The sequence below is a fragment of the Panthera pardus genome, unplaced genomic scaffold (assembly GCF_024362965.1).
Source record: "Panthera pardus isolate Hobbes unplaced genomic scaffold, ASM2436296v1 HiC_scaffold_17, whole genome shotgun sequence".
NCBI lineage: Eukaryota > Metazoa > Chordata > Mammalia > Carnivora > Felidae > Panthera > Panthera pardus.
Genome location: NW_026526732.1, coordinates 97,786,939 through 97,811,338, shown reverse-complemented (window position 1 = coordinate 97,811,338; position 24,400 = coordinate 97,786,939). Strand labels below are relative to the sequence as shown.

Sequence of the window (24,400 nt, the reverse complement as noted above, 5' to 3'; positions counted from 1 at the left end):
AAGATGAACAAAGCTAATTGCTGAAATGGTGGCTGGGAAAGAAATTCAAGTTTTGCATTTCCATGACATTCAAAGTTCCATATAGATACTTTGTTTTACAATCCATACTTCCCTTTTTGCCATAAAATCCAATTGATCCTTTATCTCCTTTGGGGCCCATTTCACCCTAAAAGGCAAAATATAAATATTGGGTTTTGTTTTTTATTAATTTTTTAATTTTAATTCCAGTATTTGTTATGTCCCTTTTTACGTGATTTAACCAAGTGATTCTTCTGTGGGTACTTGAAGAAAATGTATATTCTATTTTTCTTGGATGGAAAGTGGTTTTATATATATCTTTCAAACCATGTAATTTGAAGTATGCTTCTAGTAAAAAATGTTCTTGTTGGAAGAAAAATAACTTTAACTGAGGGTACTCATTTAAAATAAAGCATATCAGAGGGGAAGTTGGCCAGAGGCGGGGGCGGATGAGCAAAACAAGTGAAGGGGATTAAGAGTACACTTATTATGATGAACACTGAGTAGTATATTGCATTGCTGAATCACTATATCATACACCTTAAACTAATATAACACGGTATGAAAACGTCCCTTATGAAAACGTATGAAAAAGTATGAAAACGTCCCTCACAGATTAAAGAAAAAAAAGCAACACCAATTATAAACAAGGTTTATTATGTCAACATAATATAAAATAATGTAAGGTTTACAAAAGCCCTATGTTTAAGGCTTTATGAAAAAAAAACAAGGAAAAATAAGGACAGATGGTACCAAAATAGGACCTACAGTTCAGGGCTTATAATTAAAAGAATTTCCATAGAGGGGTGCTGGGGTGGCTCAATCGGTTAAGCTTCCAGCTCTTGGTTTTGGCTCAAGTCATGATCTCACAGTTCGGTTCATGGGTTCGAGCCCCACATCCGGCTCTGCACAGACCCTGCTTGGGATTCTCTTGCTCTCTACCCCTCCACCCCTCCACCCGTCTCACACACACGCGCTCTCTCTTTCTCTCTCTCTCAAAAATAAACAAACTTAAAAAAAATTTCCATATGGTAAACTTTACTCATCGATGTTTAAATACCATAAAATTTGTATCTGGAAATTGTAAAGAAAATTTGTAAAAGCTTTCTGTACACTATGATAGTAACCCATTTATTTTAATATACTTTCATTTACACATGAGGATTTATTTATAACACATTTGTAGCATAAGTAACTTTAAATTCAAAATAAAATATGATGTGGTGAATATTAAGACTAGATTTTTTCAACCTTTAATCCTGGCATTCCATGAAGCCCAGGAAAACCAGGAAGTCCACGGTCACCCTGCAAATAAAAGTAAAATTAATGAAAGAAAATACATCAGCCTAAAAAATATCATCATACATTCTTTAACTTCACCCTGGTCAAAGAAAAATTTTACTGGAAGAAAAATCTTCCACACGCATACATACGTTAAAACCACATGTCTATGAAAGATCAACCCTCATTTATCAAAGTTTCCTTTATGATCAAATAAGGAAAGTATTTCGAGACTAGGTGAACTTTCTCCAGTTCTGTGGAAAATGCTGTTGGTATTTTGATAGGGATTGCACTGAATCTGTTGATTGTTTTGGGTAGTGTGGGAATCTGAACATTAATTCTTCTAATCCTTGAGTATAAAATATCTTTCCATTGGTGTCATTTTCAATTTCTTTCATCAAGTGTTTCACAGTTTTCAGAGTAAAGGTCTTTCACCTCCTTGGTTAAATCAAAAAGCATGGAGACAAATGAAAATGAAAACATGATGTTCCAAAATTTGGGGGAAACAGCCAAAATCTATTAGAAGTAATACCTGAATTCACTAAAGTTGCAGGATACAAAATTAATACCCAGAAATTGGTAGCATTTCTACACACTAATAATGAAACAGCAGGAAGAGAAATTAAGAATCTCATTCTCAATTGCACCCAAAAAACTGAAATACCTAGGTATAAATGTAACCAAGGAAGTAAAAAACCTATACTCTGAAAACTGTAATTCAATTTAATCCCTATCAAAATACCATCAGAACTTTTTATAGAACTAGAAAAAAATAATGCTAAAATTTGCATGGAACCACAAAAGATCCCAAATAGTCAAAGAAATCTTGACAAAGAACAAAGCTGGAGGTATCATAATTCCAAATTTAAAGATCCCCTGCAAAGCTGCAGTAATCAAAACAGTATGGTACTGGCACAAAAACAAACACATAGATCAATACAACAGAATAGAGAGTCCAGAAATAAACCCACACTTACATGGTCAATTAATCTATAACAAAGGAAGTAAGACTATACAACAGGGAAAAGACAGTTTCTTCAATTGATGGTGAAAACTGGTCAGTTACATGCAAAAGGACGAAAGTGGAACACTTTCTAACACCATACACAAAAATCAACTCAAAGGGACTTAAGACCTAAATGTGAGACCCAAAACCATAAAAATCCTAGAAAACAACAGGGCAGTATTTTCTCTGGTATTGGCCATCACAACATTTTTCTGGATATGTCTGCTAAAGCAAAGGAAATGAAAGCAAAAATTAACTTTTGGGACTACATCAAAATAAAAAGCTTTTGCACAGCAAAGGAGATTATCAATAGACAACCTACTGAATGGGAGAATACATTTGTAAATGATATATCCAATAAGGGTTTAATATTTTTAAAATATAAAGAATTTGGGGCAGCTGGGTGGCTCAGTCAGTTAAGCATCCGACTTCAGCTCAGGTCATGATCTCACGGGTTCATGAGTTTGAGCCCTGAGTCAGGCTCTGAGCTGTCAGCACAGAGCCTGGAGCCTGTTTCGGATTCTGTGTCTCCCTCTCTCTCTCTGCTCCTCTCCTGCTTGCACTCCGTCTCTCTCTCTCTCTCTCTCTCTCCTCTCTCTCTCTCAAAAATAAATAAACATTAAAAAAAAAAGATCACTCCATTGAATACACCCTCGACACGTTGTGTACGGTGTTAGAAAGTGTTCCAGTTTCATCCTTTTGCATGTAACTGACCAGTTTTCACCATCAACTGAACAAACTGTCTTTTCCCTGTTGTAGAGCCTTACTTCCTTTGTTATAGATTAATTGACCATGTAAGTGTGGGTTTATTTCTGGACTATTTTGTTGTATTGATCTATGTGTTTGTTTTTGTGCCACTACCATACCTTCTTTGGATTCTGTCTCCCTTGCTCTCTGCCCCTCTCCCACTCATGCTTTGTCTGCCTCTCCCAAAAATAAATTAACATTTAAAAATATTTTAAAATAAAATAAAATATAAAGAACTTCTACAACCCAACACCAAAAAAAAAATCTGATTTTAAAATGGGCAGAGGACCTGAACAGACATTTTTCAAAAGAAGACATACAAAGGGCCAACAGACACATAAAAAGACACTCAATGTCAGTCATCATCCAAAAAATGCAAATCAAAACCACAATGAGGTATCCCCTCACACCTGTCAAAATGGCTAAAATCACAAAGAAGTAACAAGTATTGACAAAGATGTAGTGAAAAAGAAAACTGGTGCACCCACTGTGGAAAACGGTATGGAGTTTCCTCAAAAATTAAAAATAGAAATACTATATAATCCAAATGCCACTACTAGGTATTTTCACAAAAAATTCCAAAGCACTAATTCAAAGATATATGGCTTCCTATAATTACTGCAGCATTATTTACGATAGCTAAGATATGGAAGCAGCCCAAGTGTCCACTGATAAATGAATAAAGAAATGTGATATGTATATATACTTGCATATATAATGGAATATTATGCAGATGTAAGAAAAATGCTATTTGGACCTTTCAATAATATGGATGGACCTAGAGGGTGTTATGCTAAGTGAAATAAGTCAACCTGAGAAAGACAAATACCATATGTGGAATCTAAATCCAAAACAAATGAATAAACAAACAAAAAGCAGTATGAGATCTATAAATACAGAGAACAAACTGATAGTTGCCAGAAGGAACAGCAGTGGAGGGAGGGTCAAAATGGGTGAAAGGGAGTAGGAGATACAGGTTTCCAGTTATATAATGAATCAGTCAAGCAAATAAAAAGCACTGTACGGGGAATAGAGTCGATGAGATTGTAATAACATTGTAGTATGGCAGATGGTAGCCACCTTTGTGGGGAGAGCAATATAACATAAAGAGACACTGAATCACTATACTGTACACCTGAAACTAATGCAATGTTGTGTGTCAGCTGCACTTAAATAAAAAAAAAATTTTTGAAACTTAAATCTTAATTTTTAAGAAAATTATTTATTCACATATTTTAAAGAGTAACCTAGTTATTAGAGTGTTTTAAAACCCTCCCAAGGCCGCTCTTTTTTTATTCTAAGCTTCCGTATCTCTATGAGCTCAAATCACGTGGTCACACTGCTACCACAGTTTCAGTTTCCAGGCTTATCTACTGACCTTCCTCTGTGAAAAGAAGAGAATCAACCTCTCATACCATCCAACATCCTCTCCCCATCTCCACTTGTAAGAAGCAGAGATCCCCTTAACTTTCTATTAAAGCTTTGGTTAAATCAATAGTCAGCGTTTCTTATATTAAGATTCACAACTAAGCCATCAATATGTTGATTGCTTGCCTTTTCCTGACCAAATGTTTGTTTTACCTACAGTTAACAATAACCTGTTTTGGTAAGGGGGGAGGGGGTACACTAGTTTCCTATAAACTTTCTGTAATATTGAACTCCAATCTATCTCCAATTGTCAAGATCACTTCAAAACAGAATCACATACATTGCAAATTTGATATTCTTTGTCCTTCCTACAGCCTTCTCACTTATTTCAATATACATTTGCTGTTCTATCTGTATTTATTCCCTTGTTAGGGGAATACAGCATCCAATAGCTTCCTCAAAAGGAATTTATGGGAGACAATCTTTTGAAACCTTAAATTTCTGAAAATAACTTTATCATATTCACTTAAGTAATTAATTAATTCACATATAAAAGTATGGTTTAGATTTTTCTTTCAGACATCTGTAGGCCCTGCTCCATTCTCTTTTTGACATCAGTGTCACCAGTGAGATGTTTGAAGCCTTTCTGATTCTGATCATTTGTATATGGCATATTTTTGGGGGGTGGTTGTAGTGTTTTCCCTCTTGGAATGCTTGTAGGATCTTCCTTTTGGTTAGGGTGTGTTACAGTGTAAAACTGTATAATATTAAGCATGGATGTGGCCTATAATCATCCATTATGCTAAGCACTATGGAAGACTTTTCATCCATAATGACCCCATGCTTACACATGTGGACTCAGACCACACACCCAACTCCATCCACATTTCACATAAACAACCTTCCCTCGGCTACCTCTAAGCATACTGTGTTAAAAGGCTCTCAGCAAGACAGAGACAAGAAAGAGGCCTGCAGACCGTGGGAATGGGCCTGGGGTGGTCTGTACAAGGAGTGCCAGGACCAATGATCTGGAATGTGGTGTACAAGTGGATCACGTGCTACAGGACTGTCTCTGTGTTGGCCCTGAAGACGCAGTGTGTCCTATCAAGGAGCTCAGCTGAAGCAGGATCTATCAGGAGTTCTGCATCTCTGAGGGCATTAATGACCATTTTTCCAAGTCTTCTTCACACGTCTTTTGTCAGTTTCTTTAGACTTTTTGGTATCTTTAATTTTCCTAAGATATTTTCTGGTTCCTGGTGGTCAGTTCACATGGAAGCTGATGATAAGCTCTCACTGAGTACTGCTCATTGAGATTCTCTATACATGGTGTGGTTGGGTCATTTCACTAAACAGCTCTGGATATCAGCGGATTCCCCATAGAAAGATCTTCTTTGCCTATAGTTTTGTACATCTCCACCTTTTCTTTCCAGTCTAGAAACCCTCAGTCTTATCCTCCCCAGATAATAAACTTTCAAGTCCTACCACGGTAGAAGGGAAATTCACTTAACTACACAGAGGTGAGGAAGGGATAGCAGGATCTCACTGTTCTTAAAGGAATATTCAACCATGTTTTCATTTTTAGCTCTACCTTCAATCCACCTCTATTTTCAAGAATACTTTGTATTACCATTTCCTAAGCTTTTGGGGTACCTGTGTGCATGTGTGCACATGTATGTGTGTGCACACACACAAACAGTATTCTCTCTTAAATGAATCGTATCTCTTTCTATTTTAAGATTGAGCTTCCTTGGGTCTTCGTGGGAGTTTAAGAAATAGAGAAAATGTGTATGTTTTACCCTTCATCTTCATCAAGAAGCCCTAGTGACTTATTGATACTTCAATAGTAATATCCAGAGCACCTTGCCCTGTAGGAGATAGGTTCACAACAGTCCACTGTTACAGGAGACAGCAGGACAGACACAAAAGAAGGAAGATACAAGTTGAAAAAGTACGTACATGGTATCATTTCCAATTATTCCCATGGACACTTTCCACTAGGAGGCTTTAAACCTCCTGGACAGGGTTGCTATGACCTCTTGTGTAGGGCCCCAATATTCATTCAGACTTATCCTGTTTTATTCTGAACCAATTTCATTCCTTATCCACTCTGGTTAATTGCAGGAAAATCTGGGAATGTACTTATCTGTCTAGACTAATACAATATTGGCCTTAATTAAAAAAAAGCAGCTTTAATTTTAACAACAGATCTATTTCCACAGAAATATTCCTTGATTTTCCATTAGTGAAAGAATGGGAGCCATTATAAAATAAATTTTTACAGAGAAGGAGCCAGGGCTGAAAGTCCAGGAATTCCCTTATCGTCTCCCATAATAATTGATGGAAAATAAAAAACAGAAGTTACATTATATTTCAGATCCATCTGTATTACATTTGGATCCTTTACTTTATACGTGTATCTGATACAAAAAGTATACTAACTAATGGTTATATCCAAAAATCTATTCGCCTTATACTACCAAGAGAAGATTTTTATCTGGGCACATAGCTTCCTAACTAGTGACTATACTTCCCAGTCTTCTTTGCAGTTAGGAATGGCCACATAACTAAGTTCTTGCTAGCAGAATGTGTGGGGGACTATGACATGCAACTTCATATAATTGATTAAAAATATTGTTATGACTTCTCTTTCTCCCTTCCCATCAGATTACAATGCAGGTAAGACAGTGACCAGTGATATAGCCTTGACTGTGTAGAAGAGAATGACATTCTCAAGGAGACTAGACCAATAAGAAGGAAAAACCTGAGTCCTTGAATAAGTACATAAACTGACTACATGAGAAAAATAAACTTCTTTCTCATTTACATCACTGCATTTCAGGGTCTGTTTCTGGTCTAAACAGGAATTTTTTTTTTTTTTTTTTTTGGCTTGTAAAGAATGTTTTCTCATGGGTAATAGCTTTCCCTTGACTACTTAAATTTTCCAGTAAAGATTAAAAACGATCTGTGTGTGTGAGAGAGAGAGAGAGAGACAGAGTGAGAGAGAGAGAGAAGATCCACTAAAAGTCCACACATTCCAGAGCTTATTAGTCCTAAAATCCAACAATTTAACCAAGGAATAAAAGAAAAAAATAAATTTAGGGGGAAAACAAGAGAAACAACAAGAAAACTGGGTATTTGGGTATTTCTTTCCCCTACCATGTATATGTAGACTCCTAATTCAAGAACCAAAACTACCTTTTGGAAAAAAATTTTTTTTTCCTTTATGCTTGGGGCAGGTAGGAGTAGTAACCGTTTCTATAGAGAGAAAAGATTAAAGACTACCTGAGCTAGCTCTTGACTGAGCTGAAACAACTCCTTGATGGTCAGGATAGACTAAGTTACACTCTTGATAAAATGGAATTTAGGGGGATAATAAATACTTGATAAAAATACAGAAGAAAGGGGGAAAATTAGGATTCCCTATTAAGACTGCACAAAGTCCCAACTAAGACTTCCATTCTCTGGCTACAGGTTATAGAAGACATAATCCTCAAACTTTAATTTACCAGAGATAACAAACCAATCTCAGATGAAATGAAAAGACCAGCAGCATTCACCGACATTCGGATGGAAAAATTGAAAATCTGGACAAAGCTACCCTCACATGTACAAGCAAGAGTTTTTAAGTAAAATAAAAAGGCAAAGCATACATATTAACACATAGCAGTTAAGAGGGGAGAGGAGAGAGAGGAGAGAAATTTAGTGAGGAAATGGTTGAGGAATATTGACACAATCTACAAAGTACTGAACACAAAGTGTTACCCAACCACACTGCAGTTAACCTCTGAACAATGCAGAGACTGGGGGACCAACTGCCATGTGGTTGAAAATCCACACATAAGTTCTGACTCTGAAAATTTAACTACTAATAGCCTACTGTTAACCAGGAGCCTTACAAATAACATAAACAATCAATTAATGCATATTTTGTATGTGTATTATATACTGAATTCTTAAAATGAAGTAAACTAGAAAAAAGAAACCATGAAGAAAATAAGAGGAAAAATGTTTATAATATTATACGATATTTACTGAAAAAGAAATCCATTTTTAAGTGCATATATGCAGTTCAAATCCATATTGTTCACCTAATTATGCCCATGGTTTAATATAAGTGGTTGCAAAGAAGTGGTAAAGTTAAGCCAAAATCTATCCACAATGGGCATGTAATGCAAAAGACAAATAAATGCAAATAAATGCAAATGACAAATAAATGCTCTTGTTTGGTCATCTGCTACTGTAATCTAAGCTAATTAATACAAAACTTGGTATAGTAGGAAAAGGACACTGCCAAAACAGTATTAAATAATATATATGGCATTGGCTTTGAGGAATGAAAAAAATTAGTTTATGTTTAGAAAATGGCAATTCATTTAATATAATGGTAAATATTTGATAAAAATTTTTACCTTGCAAAGGTAAATAATACATCAAATTAACTTAGAGCTAGAGGCAAAGAATTAAGAAAACAGAATGCTAGTATCATGAAGTGATTGGTATTGGCTATATTTGAAAGACCCTGTAAAAGAAAACAAGCTCAGAAAAGAATCAGCCAATTTGCAAGTAGTAATGAAAAGCAATAGACCAAGTCCGAAAACATGGAGATTGTAAGATACAACTTTGTTCTCATCACTAATAGGTAAAAATTGAAACTGGAGAGGACCTTTAAAAGAAGTTCAATTAAAATAGCCTCTGTGAAGAATCAAATCAAGGGGGTGGCCATAAACACTATTCTTAAATGCTCTGAATCAGTGAGTGTGGGTCCAATAAATTCCTTCAGGCTGGACAGAATGGCTCAAGAAAAAAAAAAAAAAAAGCCTAAGAGTGTAAGAGTGTAATGGATGTCTGATAAATTCAAGTCATCTATCATTAATTATCAATAGTTAATTAATTAATGCAGAGAGGGCCATGACTAAAGCAAGGACTGTGGATGCTGCCATTGGCTGGAATCAAAAGCCAAAGATAGAAAATTGGAAATATTCATCTGCTGTTGAGAGAGTTGTACTACCAAAGAAGCCCTAAACCATAAAAGACTCCACAACTGTTTGAAACTTTAAGAAAAACAGTCACCCAACATCACCATTTTTAATGTTTTTCTATCCAGTTGTGACTAGCCACTGAATTTAGACGAAATACAGAACAAAGCGAGATTAAAAACTAGAAGGAAGAAAACAAATCATCGTTAGGTATGATTATACATCTAAGACACCAATATACCTAATACCCTAAATCACTAATTCAGTTAATTGCTGCTTTAAAAAGGTAATATATAAAAAGGTTTTTATATATAAATACTAACCAAAATGAAAATATATTAAAGAAAAGGTTCCATTTATAATAGAAACAAAGGACATAACAATTCTAAGATATAAACCTGAATAATGTTTAGGACCACTATGGAAAAACTCTAATATTTTATTAAGTTTCAAGATTGAAAATAAAAAATTAAATAAGTCATAATCTTAAACAAGAAAACTCAATATTGAAATTATGTCAATGATTCTGTAATTAATCCATAAATTCAAAGGAATCCTAATTAAAACATGAATAGGAATTTCTAAAATACTGAAGGAAAGATATTGAGCTTTATCTGGAAAAAATAAGCATGCAAGTATAGCCAGGAAAATTTTGATGAAGAAGAATAATGAGGAAGTACTAGGACTGCCAATATTAAATCATATTATGAAGTGACAACAATTAAGAACAATTTGGTGTTGGAGAGGATGTAGACAGATAAATGGAACAGAATGGAAAGCCAAAAACACCAGACCCAAATGAAAATGGAAATTTAGTAATAATGATGAGTTTTCAAATAAATGGAGAAAAAAGTGATATTCCATAAATGTTGTGGCAATTGGATATCCATTTAGAAAAAGAGAGGGAAAAATATGACTGCTCATCTACCTTTACTCGAAACAACAAAATTTTAAAGATTAAAATATAAATTAACAAGGTCTAAATATATATTCAAAATGTTATAATGTGGAATCCTTCTATATAGACACAAACATAAGGAGAGGAAAAAAAATATCTCTACCTACATAAATATTTAAATTTTATGTGTGGCTGAGATTCCAAAAGCCAAGTCAAAATACATAATATAAACCAGGAAAAAATATTTTCATACAATTTATGAACTGTAAATAACAATCAGCTTTTAAAAAAATCAACAGCCCAGTAGAAAGCAAAAAAAAAAAAAAAAAAAAAAAAAAAGATATGACTAAAAAGCATATTACAAAGAAGTAACAAAATGTCCATGACAAAGTACTCTACCTTAATTACTAATACAAAAATGCAAATCAGACCAATACTATTTATAACTTGTACTGATGACAATTAAAAACCTTAATGAAATTCAGTTTGAATTTGAAGAGTTTGAAGAAAGATGGGGCACCTGGGTGCTCAGTTCATTAAGTGTCTGACTCTTGATTTCATCTCAGGTCATGATCCCTCAGCCCCTATACATGTGAGATCCAGCCCCTATACATAAGGCTCTGCACTGACAGCACAGAGCCTGCATGGGATTCTCTCTCTCCCTCTCTCTTTCTGCCCCTCCCCCATGCATGTGTTTTCTCTAAATAAATTGTAAAAAAGACTGTGAGCAAACATTTTCACACACTTGCTGGGAGGTACAAACTTATTACAAGTTAAATAGGCAATTTGTATCAAAGTTTAATTATGCATTTAATCCTTTGATCCTATAATAAATTCCAGTTCCAGGATGTTTTCCTATGGATATTCTCAGAAAAAAAATACTGGGATATGAGAAATATATACAAAGATGTTCATTCCAGTAGTGTTAATACATACATACACACATACACACACGCACACAAACACACACAGCAACATATTAAGAACCAGAACATCCCTAATTTAGAGATTTCTTACAGTGGATAAGTACAGCCCGTAAAATATATAGCTGTGATTAACCTTCTGCCTATAGTTTCTTTCATGAATTGTTAACTCCCCTGTAACTTATAGAGATTTTGAGTATGAAACTTTTTTCTTCTTTTTGAGAGAGAAAGAACAAGCACCAGTGGGGGAAGGGCAGAGGAAAAGGGAGAGAGGGAATCCTAAGTAGGCTTCATGCTGTCAGATCAGAGCTCTACTACTGTATCCTAAGCTGATGCTGTGCTTCTAATTAATGATAATTTGCTGAATATGCAAAATATTTTCATTTTCTAAAATACGGTAAATACTTTTGATTCTTCCAAAAATATTCCAATAAAATAATTATTTTGAGGAGTCACAGTCCTGATTGCACCCGAGCTTACAAGAGAGTAGATTCTAAGAGTATACCAAGATTTACAGTAAGATGGTTCCAATTCCACAGGTTGCTTCCAAAACTCTCATGACTCATGAACATGGCTTTGATGAGCTTGTCCATCCTATAATCTGATCTAGAATCATATCGTTTTCAAAGTCACGATTATTTATGTGCGTTGTTAAGAGAATATGAAAACTATTATTTTAAAAACCTCATTCTTCAAAAACTTCTCAGTGTATGCATGTGTTTTTAATGCATAAAATGCTTTGTTCAGTAGCATAGGCATATAGTTCATAGATGTACATGGAACTACATGCCCAAAAGTCTTTTACTGCAAAGAGCTCACAACTTAAAAGTCTGATAATCTATGATCTAGAGTGAACAATCTCCCTTCACTTGAGAGAGATGGAGAAACAGGAGTCGTCTCTCATGGCACAATCGGTACAATCTAATCTCTTTCATCCAGTTCCCCCGTCCACCTATCTGCATGGCTACTGACAGGCATTCAGGAATTCTCTTCACAGTGCAGGCAATAGGGTGAAAAATGAACAAGTCACATGGTTCAAAACTATTCTGGCCAATGCAGAAAACAAACAACAACAAAAAAAAACAGACTAAAATCAAGACATTTTATTTCAACCCCCTGATTCTTGAGTAACTTTAGACAAATGATTTAAGTTCTTCATTCTTCAGTCATCCCAGCTGTTAAGTAGGAATCACCTACTTCACAATTAATATAAAATCGGCATAGTACTGCTTACTCTAGTAACTTCATAGGGCTTTTGGGGAGGATTTCATGTGATAAGAAATGCATATGGATAATATCGATACAAAACATGTCTAAAAATAAAACAGAAAAAGTGTACACACAACAATGAACGCCTTCAAGCACTCAATACATCAGAAGCCTTACATATCTTGGGTTGTTCCTTGTTCTCTCCCATAAAAACAAATGGGAGGCTCAGGCACTAATGATTTACTGGAAATTGTTTAAATCTGCTAAAATGTTTCCTCTCTTTAATACAGCAATGGGCAATCCCCTTGGGTTTGGAGATCATGACTGAACTGGTCAGGCCTAGGAAAAAGGTAGGTTCGTGAGCTCCTACTACAGAGGCACTGCCATAGCTTCCTAGTGACCACAGAGTACACCCAAAAGAGAAGATGAGAAATGGCATTTAGAACCAACAAAATATGAAGCACTCTGTAAAAATGAAATGTAAGTTTCAAGTTTCTCAAGGGATGCCAGTAAAGAAAAACAAAATGGGACAGAAAAAGGCATTGCAGCCAACAAATGAGGCGGGACCTGGAATTAATGATTCTTTTTAATAAACTGAGATGCTGAATCCATTACAAAGGCTTAAAAGAAAAGAAGCTGCAAGACCAGAAAACAATCAAGACGTTGTAAAAGTATCCACAGAAGTAATAAACACCTGGGCACACACAGGTGAGCACCCTATGTACACAAGAGGCACTTAACAAAACCTGACTTCAGAGAATATTTAAGGAAGGCACAATTAGTGCTGCTTTTTTGGAAGAAAAGCCTCTAAGAAAAGGATATAGAAGGAAAGTGTGGTACCACACCATCCATAAAAAATACAAGAAGTTTTTCCGAAAATCCCTGGTTTTAACAATTCCGGTTTCTTCATATTCAGATGAAGCAAAGTATTTTATTAGAAAACAGAATGTGTGGGGCACCTGGGTGGCTCAGTCAGTTGAGCATCCATCTTCAGTTCAGGTCATGATCTCACAGCTTGTGAGTTCAAGCCCTGTGTTGGGCTCTGTGCTGAAGCCTGGAGCCTATTTCGGATCCTGTGTCTCCCTCTCTCTCTTCCCCTCCCCAGCTCATGCTCTCTCTCAAAAATAAATAAACATTAAAAATTTTTTAAATAAAAAAAAATAAAATGTCATGTGTATGTATGTATATCTAATATTTTTTGTTTATTAACTATAACACTGATCACATAAATATATTGCTATTGATATACTTATCACAAATACGTATATTTATATAGTTAACAAATAAATTTATATTCATTAAGGTTTATATTTAATAATATTACAATAAATGGACTCATTAAGGAAGGAGAGGAAGGGCATAGGACTGAACTCAGTTGGCAACACTCCAACATTTAGTGAATGAATATAGAAGACAAGTCAACAGTGAAAATGTAACCAACGAAGGCAAGAGAAAATCTAAGAAAATGTGCTATCTTAGAAGCCAAGAGAACAAATTGTTCCCAGAAGAAGGGAAAAGTCTGTTGTGTCAAATGCTGCTGGGACATACAGCAAGATAAGCAGAGATCATTGGAAAACACTGACCACTGGACTTCAAAGATGGTAGATACTAATCTAAATACACAGCAGAAGTGTGGGATGGAAATCCTACTAGAGTGAATTAAAGGGAGAAAGGGAAGCAAGAAAGTGCAGAGAGAATAAAGGCAAATTTCTCTAGGGTATTTCTACTATAATGGAAAGGAGAAATAGGGTGGTAACTAAAGGAGACTATATGGTAGAGGAGGGGGTTCAGTTTGGTTGGTTGTAGATGGGTCAGCCTTTAGGCTATTGGTAAAAAAATTAACTAAGAAAGAAAAAACCATGACATAGCAGAGAAGGGCTAATTAATAACACAAAGTAATGGAGAAGGATAGGATCCAGAACATAAGAGGAGGACTGGACATTATGGACAGTTCATCCATATTAACAGGAAAGAGGGCAAAATTTAGACACATACACAAGTAAGAGGGTAGACAGTCATCGACATCATCTTTATCATCACTAATTTATAGGTGTGTAATTTTGGCCAAGTACATGCATAGCCTATTTAACCTTCACAAGAAAACTATGAAGAAATACAATAGCACTCACTTTCCAGATTTTGAAATCCAGGTTTAAATAGATTAAGAAGCATGGCTAGGGAGTTAAGCAGTCTTAATTCAGAGCCCAGTCTATAAACCCATAACTGCTTTAAGCCTCCCACCCTCACCCCCCTCCAACCTAGCCATGAGCACACCACTATTTGGGCCTTGGGTGGTGGTGTTATCAGAAAGCTACACAGTTTGATTACCCTCCTTTTCTGAGAAAGAAGAAAAAAGTGGCAACTTCACTAAGCCAATTCTATTTCTCCCTCTCATGTCACTCTTGGCTTTGTTTTAATTTTTTAAACATTCTTTTTTTTTTTTTTTTTGTCTTCAGACATTGTAAGAAGTAAAACCACTAATATATACTAAGTTGGTCCTTTATTCTGTTCTCTCCACATGTATATAGGCACTCCCTAATTATAATTAACCATATAAATCACTGTAATACCACTTAATCTTTTGACTTTGGAAGTGCAGTCATGAAAGTAAGGGATTGATTTGAAGTAAAGAAATCTCATTCCTCACATTATACTCTTTTATGGACACTAAGGACAATGGGAAAGTAAAGTCTTGAAGGGACAATTTCAATGTTAAATGACCTAAAGAGGAAATTAAACAAAATGTGTAATTCACTCCATAATGAGACCTTAGATATAATTAACATATTTTATATCTTAAATCCAGAAAAACGAAGTGATGAGTTTGTACCAAGTTTAGATAGGTTAAAAAAATAAATTACTATCTCCCATGTGTTGAGAATTGAATTTTCCATAGAAAGTTTCATACTCAACTCAAAAACCCATAAATACCTATCATCCCATCAACACAACTTAATATAAGTTTTAACAAAATATATTTCTCCCTATGATTTAAATACATGGGTCTCCTTAAAGTTGAGGAAGTGTTTTGAAGTACGTTTTCTTAAATTCCAAAGAATAGCTTCAAAACATATTATAAAATGAGTTACCAATTGAAGACCATTTGGTGAATTGGTGCTCCTTTTTAACTTTATAAATCGATGGGGGGGGGGGGGAGGGGGACCTGCAAAATCTATACACACTCTACTGTCTGATATGGGAGCAACAAATGCTAAAGCCAGCAAGAAAGTGCATGTAGTTTTAATTATCTTAAGTGGAAACTCCTACTATGGGAGTTCTCAGAAGAAATCCACAAAATGGAAATGATTCTGGGAAAATATCCTAATGGAGAACAGTGTTGTGTGGAACAATCTCTCAGAGGATGCTATGTGATGCCTGGAAAAAATGTCCTGTACCACCACAAGTCAAAGTCATCTCAGGGTCTATTTTTCAACCTTCCTATTTCTGAAAATTAAGGAAGTATATTCTAGAGGAAGAACCAAGGAAAAGTCTTTAACTTATTCATTTACTGCAACTCTAGATAAAGAACACTCTGAAGCCACAAGGAATGTGGAGGAAATTTAGATGGCACAGCGCACGGTGATCTCAGGCCCACAGGGACTGTGTCAGATCAGACTTTATAACCAAACAACAAATTTCAGAAAACAAGCAACTCTTGAGTGGAATTATTACTGGACTGAAAACAGAGACCTTCACATCATCTTCACTCATCTTATTTTATTCAAGAGAATGTATGACTTTGTAAAACTCATGCCCATCTATGTTGAAGACAGTACCATGACCCCATCCAACAGAGCAAAGATGTGACTAATCAAATTATTGCTATTCTTCTACCTTCAAACAGGCACTTTACTTCAATTCTTTTAAGATGAATAAAAAACACTCTCCTTTTTATATCTGGTTTCTAAAACCCAAGTAAAGGGAAAAATAGACAAATTTATGCATTCATCCATAGATATATTCATTCATATACTCACACTTTCATTACCTCCCTGCCATCCCCAAATCAGACTAATTGTGACAATGTTAAAAAACAGCAGTGATCCTGTAAACCAGAATATAAGTGAGGTGTCTGCCACACGGACTCCTCAGAACAGGTATCTTCATGATCTCAGTGGAATCCCCCATCACCTGGCAGAGGTCAGGCTATCCCTCTCAACATCGCCACAGCATGAAAGTATAAGACGTCTGCCATTCCTACAGCTCCAGCATGCTCCCTATCACCTCTTAATATATACCTCCATTGTTTAAGAAAGGCAGAGATTTCTCAGTGGCTAAAAAGATTCATAGAGGCCACATAGAAGACAGGAGGATTTTACGCTGCTTCTTCAGGAATTTTATTGACTGCTACTGTTGCACTCTGTCCTTTAACTCTCCCCAGATTATAAAGCTGCCCTGACCTATTCCATCTTTTCTGGCCACTAAACCTCCTATTTGCCCTTGGGATTGTTTCAACCCATGTTATGCCCATGACATATGCCAACCTACCCCATGCTACATCCCAACTGCAACCACGCTACTTGGATGAACAAAACAGAACAGTACAAAAACAACTGTTTATTTAAGAAAGACCCTGTACCAGAGCACCTGGGTGGCTCAGTTGGGTAAGTGTCCGACTCTTGATTTCATCTCAGGTCATGAGGTCGGGTCGTGAGATCGAGCCCCACGTCAGGCTCCTTGGTGAGTGTGAAGCCTACTGAGGATTCTATCTCTCCCTCTCCCCCCCTTGTGTAGAGACAGAGACAGAGAGAGAGAGAGAGAGAGAGAAAGAGAAAGAGAGAAAGGCAGGCAGGCCCTGCACCAGGAAACATAATAAATATTTTTCACACTTTATATTGTCTCATTTGATCCTCAATAAACCTATGAAAGAAGCACCAGATAGGTATCTATTAAGGAGAGGGACATATTAGAATTGGGCTATCTGTGGCTAACAGGAACATATTCCATTCACATAGTTCTCTCCCTTCTAAGAAGGTAATCCCCCCCTCAGAGTTTAACCACAAGGAGAGAACACGGGAACACGGCATCAGGGCAATGCCAATACCTGTTTCATCTGACAGTGGTCATCTAGTTACAACGTATTTCATCTAGTGACAAAAACCTGCTGTGAGCTTTATTAGCCAATGACCACTGACAAATTTCTGAGCCCACATATCTTGCAATTCACCAAGGTGAACACTACTGAATGGGAGTCGTCATAGGTAACATCCTTTGTCTTCCTTGAATGACCAAAGTGACTGGACACATTTTTGTTTGTGTGCATTTACCTTTTCACCATCTCTCCCTGGTTCTCCTTTGTAACCTGGTAGTCCTTGAACTCCCTAAATCAAGCACAAAATAAAATCCGGTTAGTTATGTTTTGGGTTCACTAGAAATGATAATTCTACAGTGTGTATCTATGAATCACATACTTGTATGCCAGGGGATCCTGGGACACCTGGTGATCCTGCAATTCCTTGATATCCCTAAAGAAAAGGAAACACAAAATAATTAATATTTCGTCATACTCACTAAGAGCAGGAATCCAGGATTCACTCTTGTCTGGAATGTCTTACACTTAAGACTTCACTTGGTGACTGTTTAAGAAACAAAAATAACAAAGTTTCAAATGCTGAATAAGGAATTAATATCCTCCAGTCTTTAGGGAAACGGTCTCAAATATCTCTAGATTAATAAAAATAAACAAAAATGCTTCAATTAAAAGGAAGCTTTGGATTTGCAAAAACAGAGCCAATGTTCACAGCTCCCCCCCAAAAAAATGTTTTGCACACAGAAACATATTTAACATATTCGAGAGAAAAACACATAAGATTGGAGGATTATACAAATGGACTACATTTTTAAACCACCTGATTAATGGCCATTTGAGTTAATCCTTGGAATAAATTAAGACTTGATAAATGTTATTCCTCAGAGTAAGTTTTTAACAGCCTTTGGACTGCTCATTTTAGAAAGCTGCTGATGTTATCCATGAGCATGGCTGTGACATGTCTCCCCCACCTCCCAAGGCTGGGCTGTCTGTTGAGGCAAGGGTCACTTTGGTCTCCACTGCTTCTTACATATCCCTCCAGAAACCGGGCCTTTGGCAAAACAGCACAACTGTTTCAACAAGGCAAACTATTCATTCTTCACTCAGCACATGGCAATTAAACTCCAGAACAAACTTGCAGGCCCTCAACATTTGTCTAGGTTTCCCTAGGTCAATGTCACGTTGACTTAGACCACCTGGCACCTGCAAACACATTTCACGTTCTTATTCAGATCCCATCTCTCTCAGGTCTTACTGTTTGGATATAGCTTTCTGTTGTCAACAATATTAAAACAGATGTCATTAGTGTTTCCAATTACATCTTCATTGTTAAATCCAAAAGCTTCATTTCCATGTGGCTATTTACGGTTGCTTTTTGTATTCACCCACTCACTTGTCAGCACATTTTTAGCTATGATTTTAGAGATAGCAAAATTCCCTGCTTTACCACTCCCATTTTCAAATATTCCTTTTACTATTTGCTAGGTCTAACAATACTAATAACATTAATAGTTGTCTCAGCAACATCAGTCTTATTGGTTTTCTCCCTTTACATTCACTCACATTTTTTATTCTGTAAAACGCTCTCACTCTCCAAATGATAAACTATATAATTCCTACCAGCAAGCATGATCCTTTCCTTCATACTCTTTCAGTTCTTCAGAGTTTATCAGAGTGTATCATCACGCTTCCTCCAGGATTTCTCAACAAATTCTTCTCTTGAATCCCTGTGCCCAATCCTTAAACATTTTGCTTCACCAGTGAATGAGTCTCATAACAAACCTTTCCACGCTCCATATTAAACAACCTGCAGCTTTCAAGCCCAACATATGCTCTCTGGGTGGCCACTGTCTCAAGTGTCATGGGATTATGTGCCCCCTTGATATGGGAAACCCAGTCCAATTCATTTCTTCATTTGCAGCATTGAACAGAGCATTTGGCATTTTGGGTTAATCAAACTTTAGAAGAATTTACCTTCATGTAATCCACACTGCATAAAATCCCTTTCCCGAAGGAACAAGGTTATGTTTGGGCCGCTACCGGTAGCAAATTCAAGTTTTAGTCATGCCTTCGTGTTCCCAAGAATGGTAGGAAGAAAGAACAAAGTCAATTCACACTGTTTGCTCAGCCTCTTATCTCTACCACTCTAGTTACCACTGAATCTCTTTCCTTCAACCACTTTGCAATCAGATAGGTCTGGAATTAAATTTCAACTCTGTCACTGGTAGCATATGCCCAAGAGAGTTAGGTTACTTATAACTGCTGCCACTTAGGATGCCTCCATATCCTTCAAAAACCTGTATGCACTTCTCTGGACAGTCTGATAGGATTTACAACAGGCTGCCGTAATCGGAAGAAACAATAATAGCAATGATTTATACAGAATTCACCAAAGTCCAGATTAAGTACTTCACTTAATTCATGTAACCCTCACAATCACCCTTTAATTAATGTAGGTGCTGTATTATCCTTATTTTCAGATGAGGAATCTGAGGCACATAAGATTAAATAACTTGCCCAAAGTTATTCGTTAGTTGATAGAGTCAGTAGGAACACTCTCTTATCAGAAAATGCTTCATGGTAGATCTGATCTTATGATTCTAGGATAATTAATCAGATTCAAAAAAGCATATTTGCCAGGCTGCTTTTAAGTTGTTTAGAATTCTGAGTGCCCAAAGAATATGAATGTTCATAAAATTCCTCAAAAGAAAGTTACCATGGAGATTGGCTATTTATCAAAATGGCCGGTCATCTGCAAAGTTCACTGTAATGAATTATTTTTTTCACATTTTTTCAAAAGTTAAGCCAAATGTCGTATCTGCTTTATTACTTTTTTTACAAAACGAATCTTTTGTAGAAGATCAAAAGCTGTTCTCTTCTTCGAAGAAGTAAATTAATATGATCCATTTGTTAGAGAAGACACATCACATTTTAATGGATTAAAGCAATGTGGAGATGCCCCAGACTGTGTTCCCAGCTCACCTCTGACTCATAATGTGACCTCAGGCGGAGTGTTCATATCCCCAAATCCTGGGAGGCAACTCAATAAAGTGGAAAGACAATGAATCTTGAAATTGGAAGACCTTGGGCTGAATTTTTGCTCCTCCCTTTACTTTCTACAGGATTTTGACTAACTTTGCCTAGCTAAGTGTCAGTTTCTTAACCACAAACCAGGATAACAGTGCCCACTTCACTTCTGAAAAGAAACAAATGGAGTCACAGGTGAAAATGCCTGGCAGATGCTAAAAACTCAAATGTGAGTTTTTCTTTTTATGTTCTTCAGATTCAATGGCTATTGTACAAAACCATGAGAACACTTCTGCAAAATGTTATTCTGTAGCCTTAATGGGCACCACTAGCACATGAGGAATGGCTGATCCAGTCATCATCATGATTTAACCCTTTTGCAACATTCATATAGATCTAATGGTGAACATGTGAACAAGGCTTCAGTGTATTTTATAATGGCCCTGTTTGTTTTGTCTTTTGAAGAACTGCAATACAAAAAATAACAAATGCTTCCCACAATATGAGAACCAAGTTGATGTGGGATTTTTTTTAACTTACGGTGAGAGGCATTCTAGAAAACTTAGTTATATAAAGAAATTCAAAGATTATTTTAAAAGCTAGAGGAAGCATGATTAGTAACAAAATTAAGAAAAACCAAAACCACATCCACGTTGGGGGATCCCAGGATAAACCACCAGAAGAAATTGGATGAAATTCAGAAAAATGAAATTTGGACTAAAAATCAGGAAAATAAAGGTTAACAGGGAGGAATATTACAACACACAACAATTTCCAAGAGGAGCAAGAACTAAACACTGGTTGACTCATAGCAGGGTACACTTGAACAAGGAAAATGCCCTGAAACAGAAAAAATGATAAGCTTTCCATATAGCTCACTGAGTTTTTATTGTTCTGAATACACAGGCTTCTGTGTTTTCAGGTGGGCCTGCAAATTTCACATGATCTTTGATCAATACTGTTCAACACTAATTTTGCCATTTTGCAATTATTAGCAGGTCCAAATATCCACCCTACAGCCATGTGCAAGATTTCTGACAGTAAAGTCTTTTCCACGTTCACAGAAAGTCTTTTTGTAAATGAGTCATTTTTTAGGAAAAAAATATTCTCACTGCCAAATTGTAGGGTTGAAGAATACAGAATCAATTTAATTTCCTTCCATGATTCATAGTTATAATGCTCCAGGAAAGATGTATAGCATTGAAATGGAAATTAAGGAAATAAAATCAGCAAATGTGCAAGGGTCACAATCTCTTCTGAGCCCAATTCTGATCAGGCCATAAAATATTCTGCCAATCTAAACATACAGATCTTCTCAAGTAGTGAGGAGGATAGAGTAATCAATTTTCTTTCAGTGCTCTAAACTCTAAAAATGAGAATAAAATACAGAGAAATAATTTTGGATGTCACTCTTCTTTCTGAAATGTAAGAATGTGATTCAAAGTTTATTTTATTACATTAATTTTCTTCAAAGTTTTCCAAAATTCCCACAGATACTCTTAAGTATACAGCCATGGTAACTAAGTAACCTAAATCAAGTGTATATTTTTAATATCCACTGTGGATTCTTCTTGCCACCAGCACACTTTATAGCTCAACATAACTAAATTCAAAAAATATTCATAAATATGTCTTGTCATGTGTAACTAATGTAGAAACTCATTTGCCACCTAACTGAACTACCAGTCCAATAGTTTATATGCTTTAACTGACTGCTCAAATTACTTGACTAATACATCTCATTAATATATGTAAAATTAAACCCAAGCTAAGATCTAAGAAAGAACTGGAATGCTATGGGAGGTGAAGAGTAGATAGGGAAGCTTTCTGAAGAGAAAAGCTCAAAGGAACACTAAAGGAAGCACAGTGCAGAAGAGGAAGCCCTTCAAAATGTGCCATGAAGCATGACAAGATGAGACATATCCATGGAGACAAAAGAGACAGCACATGGGGAAGCATGCTGCAAACAAGACTGGACAGTAGACTGCAGCTTTCATGCACAGCTTGTGGGTCTTATGAAGGATTTTTTTAAATATTTATTTTTGAGAGAGAGAGAGAGTGTGAGCAGGGGAGGGGCATAAAGAGAGGGAGACACAGAATCCAAAGCAGGCTCCAGCCTCTGAACTGTCAGCACACAGCCCAATGTGGGGCTTGAACCCATGAACCGTGAGATCATGACCTAATCCAAAGTTGGACACTTAACCAACTGAGCCACCCAGGTGCTCCATGAAGGTTTTTGGTCTTTAACCAATCCACTATACCAGAGGGTCACACAATCAGACTGCAGCTCTGAGAAGCTTGCTTGCTACACTATGGAGATAATTATAAGTGGCAGGGAGAAGCAGAAAGACCAAGTGGGAGGTTCCTGCAGGAGAGAGATAATGGTAGGTAGAACCTGAGTCCATTCAAGTTGTATTTAATTCAACCTGATGATGAGCTACAGGATGTCAGGAATCTGAAGTTATAGTATGATGCCCAGGTTTCTGATTTGTGCAGTGGATGGCAGATAATGTATCACTAACTGAGTGGGGGAATCTGGAGTAAAATACTATTATTTGGTTGCCAAATAATAGCACAATTTTTTTAATGTATTTTTGTGGACTAACATAAAAAATTTACATTTGACAATGGGAAGCTATAGACTTTTGTTGGGGGACAAAATTTCTACTCAAAGCAGACTACATTTACTATAAATGAAATTTAATCTATATCTAATTCTCCCACCCTTAAGTAAGAGTGGATGAGTGATAAATATGGAACACATCACCTGCTTTCCTATGATATTTTGCCTTGAGCTTAAGCACATAAAAGAAAAACACTGCCTACCTTTGACAACCTCTATAGATGCAGCTTGGTTCTCAGATTCACAAAACTTAATTAAGCTTAGGTAAATTGCCTCATTCCCTGAGTATGACTGCACTTGAAGTTATTCTAAGCTTATTTCAAAAGGAAAATGTACAGTGTTGCTGGATGGCTCAGTCGGTTAAGGTCTGACTCTTAACTTTGGCTCAGGTCATGATTTCACAGTTCATGAGTTCAAGCCCTGAATCGAGCTTGGTGCTGACTGTGGAGTCTGCTTGGGATTCTGTCCCTCCCTCTCTCTCTGCCACTCCCCTGCTCACTCGCGCTCTTGCTCTCTCAAAACAAGTAAACATTTAAAAAAACAAAAGGAAAATATGCAACTTTTTAAGGTAACCAATAGCATCTTTAGTAGTTCTTACTTCCTAAATTTCTAATAGTAACATTTTCTATTCAAAGAGAAGTGACCAATAACTAGCCTCATTCTCTTTCTGTTCTGCTATATTTTTTCCATAGTAATTACCACAATCATATCACTTATTATTATTATTATTATTATTGTATAGTCATTATTGTTGTCCCTCCCTAGCGGAATGTGAGCTTCAAAATGGCGGGTTTTGTCTTTTTTGTTCATTGCATATCTCCTCAAACTATAACAGTGCCAAGAGCAAAGTAAATACCCAATCAATGTCAGGTATATGAATGGATGAATGAAAGAATGAATAAGAAAACAAACATATAAATGTTTATGGTGCCCAACCAGTCACTACTACTGATGGCTCTAAAATAATGGCAGAAACAGCCCTGCATTCATACAGATTACAATCAAAACAATACAAAATATAAGTATAAATTTATCTTTAAAATCACACATGCTAGTTGTGTTATCAATCAATTCCTTCAAGAATTTAAACAGACAAGTAATGGGGCGCCTGGGTGGCTCAGTTGGTTAAGCGTCCGACTTCGGCTCAGGTCGTGATTTCGCGGTCCGTGAGTTCGAGCCCCACGTCGGGCTCTGTGCTGACAGCTCAGAGCCTGGAGCCTGTTTCAAATTCTGTGTCTCCCTCTCTCTGACCCTCCCCCGTTCATGCTCTGTCTCTCTCTGTCTCAAAAATAAAT

At 36.3% G+C, this 24,400-nt stretch overlaps 1 protein-coding gene across 1 annotated transcript in view; it reads right to left on the bottom strand.

The window, feature by feature from the left end:
* Positions 1-24,400, bottom strand: part of COL21A1 (collagen type XXI alpha 1 chain) — a 171,950-nt gene that overhangs the window by 58,047 nt on the left and 89,503 nt on the right. The window contains exons 10-13 of the mRNA XM_053904790.1: positions 17,838-17,891; positions 17,694-17,747; positions 1,270-1,323; positions 115-166 (exon numbers count right to left, since the gene is read on the bottom strand). Of these exons, the coding sequence (XP_053760765.1) occupies positions 115-166; positions 1,270-1,323; positions 17,694-17,747; positions 17,838-17,891 (214 nt within the window). The remainder of the gene's footprint in view (positions 1-114; positions 167-1,269; positions 1,324-17,693; positions 17,748-17,837; positions 17,892-24,400) is intronic.